This window comes from Canis lupus, chromosome 17 (assembly GCF_003254725.2).
Source record: "Canis lupus dingo isolate Sandy chromosome 17, ASM325472v2, whole genome shotgun sequence".
Classification (NCBI taxonomy): domain Eukaryota; kingdom Metazoa; phylum Chordata; class Mammalia; order Carnivora; family Canidae; genus Canis; species Canis lupus.
The window spans coordinates 11,469,737-11,478,792 of record NC_064259.1 but is presented as its reverse complement, the minus strand read 5'-3'; the positions used below and the strand labels follow the sequence as shown (position 1 = coordinate 11,478,792).

General features: G+C 36.7%; 1 protein-coding gene across 3 annotated transcripts in view; it reads right to left on the bottom strand.

The window, feature by feature from the left end:
* Positions 1-1,982: 1,982 nt before the first annotated feature.
* Positions 1,983-9,056, bottom strand: part of DDX1 (DEAD-box helicase 1) — a 34,899-nt gene continuing 27,825 nt past the window's right edge. For all 3 annotated transcript variants that reach the window (XM_025454619.3, XM_049096131.1, XM_025454620.3), the window contains exons 20-26: positions 6,184-6,275; positions 4,569-4,641; positions 4,348-4,420; positions 4,224-4,266; positions 3,394-3,489; positions 2,985-3,105; positions 1,983-2,312 (exon numbers count right to left, since the gene is read on the bottom strand). In XM_025454619.3, coding sequence (XP_025310404.1) covers positions 2,182-2,312; positions 2,985-3,105; positions 3,394-3,489; positions 4,224-4,266; positions 4,348-4,420; positions 4,569-4,641; positions 6,184-6,275 — 629 coding nt within the window. In that variant the 3' untranslated portion in view covers positions 1,983-2,181. The remainder of the gene's footprint in view (positions 2,313-2,984; positions 3,106-3,393; positions 3,490-4,223; positions 4,267-4,347; positions 4,421-4,568; positions 4,642-6,183; positions 6,276-9,056) is intronic.

Here is a 9,056-nt window from a genome sequence, read left to right as displayed (position 1 = left end):
AGGTGATGGTTAATATTGAACATTTTCTGGTCTTTCCCGTATCCCCGGCGCCCTGTATTAGCTGAGGTAGACCTAACCATATGGTGGCTCAGAGAAGACACAGCCAGAGGTGTGGCACCACCCCTACAAGGTCTTCCTTGTCTGGTCCCACTGCCATTCCCTGAGTAGGACACTGGCTAACACCATCTCTGAGTTCCAGCTCGAGAGAGGAGAGAACGAGCAGGTAGAGGGCGTGACCAAGAAGTTGTATGCATCACTGCAACGTGTCCCCCACTAACCAGAACCTGGGAAAGCCAGTCTCCCCAGCTAGGCAATCCGATATCGATTATAAGTCAGGAGGTTCTGTTCCTAAAAGGAAGGAGGGGAGCCATTAGCGTCCCTCATGACTCAGTGACCACTTTAAAGCAGACCTTTACATTCTTACCATGAATCCAGACACCTGAAGGAATGGGTATCTGGAAGCAGGGACTTAGAGTAAAGGCAAGGATTTCTGGTGATGTGAGTAGAAAGAAAAGGGCCAGCCAGGTCTCCAGGCAAGCCCTCTGCTGGCCGGGTCACACACAGCTTGCCCTTTTAGAAACTCTGTTGCCCAAGTCAAATGCAGTTGGACAGTAATTTGCAGAGGAAAAGCCCAATAACCACTTTCAGTCTCCATTCCTCCCTGGCCTACCCATTTGGACCTGAGGATCATCTTCCAACAGAAGACAAAGGGTCAAAGCTGAGACTAGGGTACCCAAGTTCCAGCTCCACTTCTCCGAACAAGGCCCCGTTGGCATAAATTCCTCCAAACTGCACTTCTGCATGTATAAAAGGAGGACACGAACAAGATCAGACCTCCCCTAGCTCCAGTATTTAAACGGTCCAGATCTCAGTCTTCTCCTTGCTGTTTATCAGTTAAAAATCCCTTTCTAAAGCAGTGATTAATGTGCGTGGACACTGCAGAGAGCTGTCATCACTCCCAGATCAGCTGGGGTGGTTCTAGGACAGCCAAGCAACGTGGTCTAAATGTGAGAGAACGGTATTCTCATCATTTCACACAAACGATGACTCAAAATACTAGGCAACGGTTCTCCCACTGCTAATGTCTACAGTGAGTTTCACTTAAGATTTTGTTTAAAGAAAATATTTCAGTGCTAACAGGTTTGGAAACCATCACACGAGAATTTATAATAGCCTCTGTTCTTAAGGAATCCTAGCACAGGAATAATACCTTATTAACTAAGAGTCGAAAGGCACAAAAGAACAATTCAATTTTATCTGTCTAAATTTTCTCTTTTCCTCCTGGTATTTTAGGTAAAAAGGACAGAGAAAATATATTCCAAAGAACTGGGTTTAATTTTAAAACGTAGAGGAACAGCATAATAGTTTTGTCTTTTAAGTAACTATCCTCTAGAAAGAAAAGGTCTTAAAAAGAAGATAAACAGGGGATGCCTGGGTGGCTCAGTGGTTGAGCATCTGCCTTTGGCCCAGGGCGCGATCCTGGGGTTCTGGGATCAGTCCCACATCAGGCTCCCTGCATGGAGCCTGCTTCTCCCTCTGCCTACGTCTCTGCCTCTCTCTGTGTCTCTCATGAATAAATAAAATATTAAAAAAAAAAAGAACCTTCCAAATACATCTTTGCTATCACCATCATACACTAGCCCTCAATCCCTAGACACAGAACCTTTTCTATCTCTCTAAAAAAACTCAAGGCCCCCTAAAACTAAGCTGCCCTTCTGTCCTGGGATCACCCAATTTTCTTTCCCATCATGAGTCTCCCCTCCAGCTTCAGCCTACACCTAGGCAACTATAACCATCTCAAAAACATCTCTACTTGGGACCACTTCCTATGATAAATTCTACTCAAGATAATCACTGGTGGTTCCATGCAGGTCCTCCACAAAATTAACATACCTATAAACTTTATCTGGTAAACCTCCAGTTTTCTTGAAAAAGAAAACTATCAAATAACTTTAAAAATAAGACACAAATCTTCATAAAAATATAGTCATCAAATTTATTATTCTCATTAGGTTGCCATTTTATGAAGAATTCCTAAGATTAATGTTTCTTGACATGCAAGAGTTAGCATTAATAGCTTATGTTACTATAAATACTGCTGCTTGGAAGCAGTACAACTGTTTTTAGAGTTTTAAGACTACAGAATTTTATTATTCAAATCTTATTCAGTGTATGTTAAAATCAGAAGGTTCTGAACAGCTGGTTAGGAAGGTAGCCAAGATGCAGGAAAGATGTCTGCGCCTCCTTTTCAAGGGCAGCCAACTCTTGAACCGTAGGTGCCAAAATATCCACATGGCCTTTATAGTTTCCACCTGCATCACACACACAAATTATAAAGTAATATAAATGACATGCTTGAAATAACTTGTCAGCAATACTTTGGCTCAATTACATCCGTTTATACATTGCTTCTAGCAATAAAAATGTACTACTGGGCAAGTCATCTCCACAAGTGAGTTTTAAAGATGTTAAATCCATATAAATGAATGATCAGGCCTCACTAATAGTGTCCCAGAGCCCCTAGCAATCCCTCCCCCTCTCCTTTTTTTTTGGTTTTGGAAACCACTAGCTCAGTAGCCTGAATCTTAAAAAAAAATTTCAGGAATGAGCTAAGGGCATTCCAGGCAAAGGAAATTTTATACTGGGTTACCGCTTGTATTAAATTAAAGGTTTTCAATTCTTTGTTCCAAATTGTCATTATACTCGTTTCCTAATAATTCTGTAAATGTTCAACTATTCTTTGTGACATTAATACCTCAAGAGAAACAGCTAAGCTGCTGTCCTCCATTTGCATACAAATCACACAACTAGAAACTGCTATAAGACAGGTATGGATAAAGTGCTAGGAGAGTAATAAGGAGGAAATGATTAATAAGCTAAAAATAGACACCATGATGAAATGAAATTACTGTCTTCTACACACTGAAGCCCAAGAAGGACACATTCACATTTAGAATAGAAATAAAAGTAATTTAAAAGCTTACCGCCAATGGCCCTTTTCTGACCATAGGTAACTTTCCCATCAAATTCATCCACTGGTACCTTTATATCTGGTTCAACCTGAGAAATGGTGCAATTCAGATGCTCTTCGATCTCAGACAGCAACTATGAAGGGAAAGGAAATATAAAAAGCATTTTCAAATAAAAATTTCATTTGACAGAGTTGCATTTTAACAGCATCAAATAACACCAGAAAGACTGTAATACTTAGTATAAATGGAAGATAGATTTCTGAAAAGATAAGCTCACAAGTTACAATTTACAAACTATAACTAACATTACAATTAATTACTCTTCCTTACAGCTGACAAAGAGATAAAAGCTGAGGTATTACTTTTATAAGTAAATGTGGTCTATTTTTGCCAATTTTACTATCTTTTTTAGGAATCTTACCTGCATCTCATTGTACCATATGGTACAACCACCATCTTCCTTGAGTCTTGTGTTATAACATCCTTTTCCACGGCTGCTACATACATGGTACCACACCTACATGAAAGATGTAAAAAATAATTAACATGCATGGAGACTGAAATATGCTATATTTCTTTATTCTCTTAATAGTTTTTTAAAAATGGCTTATCTCCTCAAGGAACCAGAAAAATAGATTGCAGTATGGTATGTCATCCAATTACTATCACCATTCAGGAGCTCATTAACTAGGTCTTCTGAAAAGAGTTCTTTCTGAAAATAATCCTGAAGTTTTCCTAAAACGCATGTTAAATCCAGAAAATAATTCTCAGATAAAAACAAAAATAAATACTGGAAAATGCTATATCAAGATTTTTATCAAAAAATAAAGTCCAAATGCTTTCTATAATAAAGCAAAAAACAAAATGAACAGGTAGTTTTGGACACTGAGTTTGTGGGAGTTCCTTATTCTTGCAACTGTTCTATAAGGTTATATAAAATTATATTGTAAAATGATAAGTTACCACCCTCTCCCATCTCTTCTGTGGGATGATGTCAGAGAGGGTCTAAATAGTTTTTGGTGAAATGAGTATATTAAAGGTATTAGTGAAAATTACATTTCACATTTTTCCTTTCTAAACTTCATTCTACCACTGGTCCATTCAAGAATATTGAGAAGATGCCATTAAAAAAGTTCACTTATATTCCATATGCAACTAAATACAATGTATATGGAAAAATCAAACTGCTTTTACTTCCAACATCAAAATGACCACACAAACAGTGAATTAACACAGCACTGAAAAGATTACCTTTTCTTTCTCTGTTGCCACCAGGGAAATGGCCAGACCCATCCTGAAAGATTTTTAAAGTCTTTATTAGACTTTATTCCTCAAGTACAGAAGCATAAAAAGAAAAAAAGAATTATAGCAGTACCTTTCAGCTCTTCCTACTCTGCCGATTCGATGTACGTAGTTTTGCTTTTCGTCAGGCAAGGTGACATTTATAACTGCAAATAAAAACAATTATTACCAACTGCCATTAGTTTCTAAAATTTTCAACCATATTAGATATTTTCTAAATATTTTAAATACATTAGAGTGTTTACTTTGAATTCCATAAAATTTAAATTGCAGTTCTAAAAACTTTCTCTTTACCATAAGGAACACCATGGATATCAATTCCTCTGGCAGCTACATCGGTGCAAATCAAGAACCTCACATCTCCTTTCTAAAGAGAACAGAGAGGAGAGAGAGGAATTTATTAGTACATATACTAAAAAATAAATACAAATACCACCATTCCACTAAATGAGACATCTAATAATAGGTCATTATCAGATTAGAGGTCCAGATATTCATAATTCATTTGACTAAGTCTTAAATTTTTAAGTTATGATCTACTAAAACAAGATATTTAAGGTGAATAGAATCAATAATTGGATTCATTTTTTCTTTTCTTTTTTCTCAAACCAAAGATATTAAACTGCTATAATTTGGCTATATCTTTAGAAATCCTGACTGGTTAATTCAAAAGATAAAATTAAAAAAAAAAAAAAAGATAAAATAGAACAGAATGCTAAAATATAAGCATTATCTTTACCCCTGTATTAAAACAAATTCAGAATACTATGTATTTTACCTTGAGGTTACACTTTTTGTGACAATAGATAAAATCCTAAGAGAAGGGAACAGAGTGGGCCCCTAGTGCTCTCACCAAGGAAATAGAAATTAGCCTTTAGATGTCATTTGTGCCTCAAGGCACAGCAAAGTTAGAGATGGGGTGGGGAAGGGCATGCTGACCTGTGGTCCAGCATAAGACCCTGGGTCGGGAAGGGTGGACACACACGCTGAAATGCGACCATGCAACATGCTTCAAGATCCACATTTTGCTCAGCATGGAAGCATAATCCAAAGTTCCTAAACTCAGTACTTCCCATCTTTTATTCATGCAATCAATGGGTCTGAGAGAAAATGCTATTTGTACTCTCCACTGGGGGGGGGGGGGGTCAAAATATAGGTAAACGGTGAGAATGCTGTGGGGGCAGGCTATTGACATCATGTTCTAAGTGGCTCAGGCCCTACCCACCTGCACCAAGTGCTAAACAACCTGTTCACAGGCTGCCAGCATGTAACTGGGACAGTGCGCCTTAAACAATTACAAGTATTTTTAATTCCACAAAACCATATTCTTGAAACCTGCCTTAAGTTAATCTACAAATTAACTTCTCTGTGGGCATTACTAAGACTGATCAAAAAGAAAAAAAGACTCACAGATACAGTTTAACTATCCCATGATGCTTCTCCTAAAAATATATACCGAAAGAATTTAACTGAAACTTCCTTAAGCTGAAAATTCTTATTACAGTAGTGTCATGCAGAGAACATATAATTTACCAATTGACTGCTAAAAGATGACTAAGCCCTGTCATGGCAAGGAAATACCAGCAGGGTAAAAGTCTTTTGAAGTTTCTAGGACAAGAATTGCTTTAATAATATTAATTGGAACAGGGGCGCCTGGGTGGCTCAGTCGGTTACGTGTCTGCCTTCAGCTCAGGTCATGATCCCAGGGTCCTGAGATCAAGCCCTGTGTTGGGGTCCCTGCTCGGTGGGGAGCCTTCTTCTCCCTCTCCTCTCTGCTATGCTTTCCCTCACTCTTTCTCTAATTAATAAAATCTCATAAAATAATAGTAATATTAACTGGAACTGGTTAAAATTGGCAACAATTCCCCTCTTAAGTATTAAGGAACTGTAGTCAACTAAACAGCAGTACCTTAAATCTTTCCAAGTTTTGCTTCCTCTCATGAGGCTTTCTGTCCCCATGAAGACAAACACATGAGAACTGGTGTCCTTTTTTATCAGGTCCTAGTGAAAAGCACATTAAGCAGTTAACTTTGGAAAAACATTACACCTAAGATTATGTCAAAACACCAATAGCAAAAAAAAAACACAAAAAACAAAAAACCAATGGCATTCAGACTACAATGGTGCCACAGAATTACACAAAAATCTATACCCCAATTTGCCATAAACCGTGGTTAACACAATTTCTGTCATAGGGAAAATGCCATTAAAATAAATTCCAGGAGCATTAAAACTGATTTGCTTTGAAGGATGTTTTTAAGTCACTTTTCCTGATCTGCAGAAGTAGACGGAACAATATGCCAATTAGGATGTGTTACTAAAAGGAAAACATGTGTATAGCAGCAACCTCTCCTATCCCACGTAAAGCAAAGAACCAAAAAGCAAGAGAGAACAGTCCTGGAGGAACCAATATAGGTATTATCAAGTTCATGCCTTACTAAAGGTCACGTCCACAAGCCTACCCTCCTCAGGATGTTCTAAACAGCTTAGTAACAATTATGCTGTAACTACTCTCCATAGTAAATTTTAGGTTAAGTAACAGATACTTCAGAATTCAAGGAAAAATAGGTCATGAAATCTATCCACCCAAAATGACTAACACAGAATTAATTATGCAGAGGAGAAATAATAGGTAATCAGAACTTCTAGAGGCCTACAGGTTAGCCCTTACTACATTCTAAATTCAAGTGGTTTAGGAAAGTATCACACATACACACTCCTACTCCCCAGCTGAGTTGTGTATAGAGAGGGATCCTTTATTTCCCTCTATTAAAGCTCTGAAGTTCTGGTATATATATTGTGCTATTTTGGTTTTAGTAACGGTTTGGGAAACTTGATTTTTAGACAAAGGTATTCAGAATATTTAGGGAAGGATGATAAAAGGAACTAAGGAATATTACTGCTGGCATTTCTAACCAAATAATCAAATCCTCCATTCAAAACCAACATGGGCAGAAAGAATTATTTATTACAAAACAATCACTATAACTAAAATACTCGCCAAGCAAGTATGCTTGCCATGACTCAAAAAAAAAAAAAAAAAAAAAAAAAAAAAGAGTACTAAGCTGTTCACTATAATGAACAATATAGCCTGTTCTTTATATGACTATTAGTTCAAGCTTCTTAAACATTTCAAGTTCTGGCTCCTTGATGTAAATCAGTTATAAAAAGAGACAGGTTAGATGACTTCTTCCCATTATGAAAGCAGGACTTCTCTGTTAACCTTGTACATCTGTCAATTTTTCCTTTATATATCTTTACATTTATTATATTTTCAAACACAGCAACAATGAAAGAATTCTAAAAGTGAATAGCTGTATTTTCACCTCCTAGATTATATCATTAACATTTACTATATTTGCTTTACTGCCTATCTAGCCTTCTATCAATTCATTTTTATATTTTTGATGCATTTCAATGTAAATTGCAAATATCTGTACACAGTTCAGCATGCATCCCTTAACTAGAATGCAGTTATTTGTTTAGGTTTTATTGTTTTCCTTCGAGGTGAAAGTTACATACAAGGAAATGGACAAATTTTAAGTGTATGTCTGCTGACTTTTGACAAATGCACACACCTTTGTAGCCCAAAGCCCTATCAAGATAGAGAATATGAATGTCACCCCACAAAGTATCTCATGTCCTCTCCCAGATAACCCTACTCCCATTCTACTGGGGGAAATCACCATTGTGGTTGTTTTTTTTTTTTTTTTTTTCCCATTCTAGATCAATTCTGACACGTCTAGAACCTCACACAAATGGAACCATACAGTATATATGCTTGTGTGAGAAAGCTTTCATTCTGCAAGCTGTCTGGGATTCACCTATTGCTGCTGGGTCCACCAGCAGTCCATAACTATTTCACATCTGGTTTAAGCCACTCCCCTACTGACCACCCAGTGTATCTTCAGTTTGGGGCTATTATAAATAAAGCTGTTGTGACCAATCTTGCCCATAGCTTTTATCAATATATCGTGTATAAATTTTACTTATCTTGTGTAAATTTTACTTATCTTTAGGAGTTGAATTACTAAGCCATAAGACAGCAATGTTAAATTTTAAAATGTAAGACCTTTTACCAACATGGCTGTACAGCAAGTGTTTTGAGTGCTCCAGTTGCTCTATATCCTCGCCAAAACTTTTTTTTAAACCTAGCCATTAAAAATGAGTGTACAGTGGTATTACACTATGATTTTGCATTTCCCTAATGACTGAGCATGTTGAGGCTTTCTTCATGTTGGTTTATGTTTCATGTTATAAGGAGCATAACATTAGACTCATTATTAAGTATTTTATTACATAATGATGTTCTTCATTTCTAGTTAATATTTTTGTCTTAAATTCTACTGCATCTCTTGTTAACATAGCTAGACTTTCTTTTGATTAGCGGTTTAGTGATACATATATTTTTTCAGCCCCTTTCGATCTTTCTATGTCCTCAGGTTTTAAGTATGTCTCTTGTAAAGAGCATCTAGGTAGATTTTATCCACTTTAACCATCTATGTCTCTTAACAGAGGACTTTATCCACTGAGACATACTGTAGTGTGTACTCATATATTCAGATTTTTCCACCAGCCATCTTACTCTGTAATTTCTAACCATTCTGTTTTCTTCTTTTTTTCATTCTTTTTCTCATTTTTCTTCTTCCTTTCTTAGTCTTTTAGAAGATTTTTTCTCATTTATTGGTTTAGAAGATATACATTCTATTATTTAATGATTATACTTGAAATTTTAACATTAATCAATAACATTGCCCTTCTTCCAAATGATAGCAGGGCCTC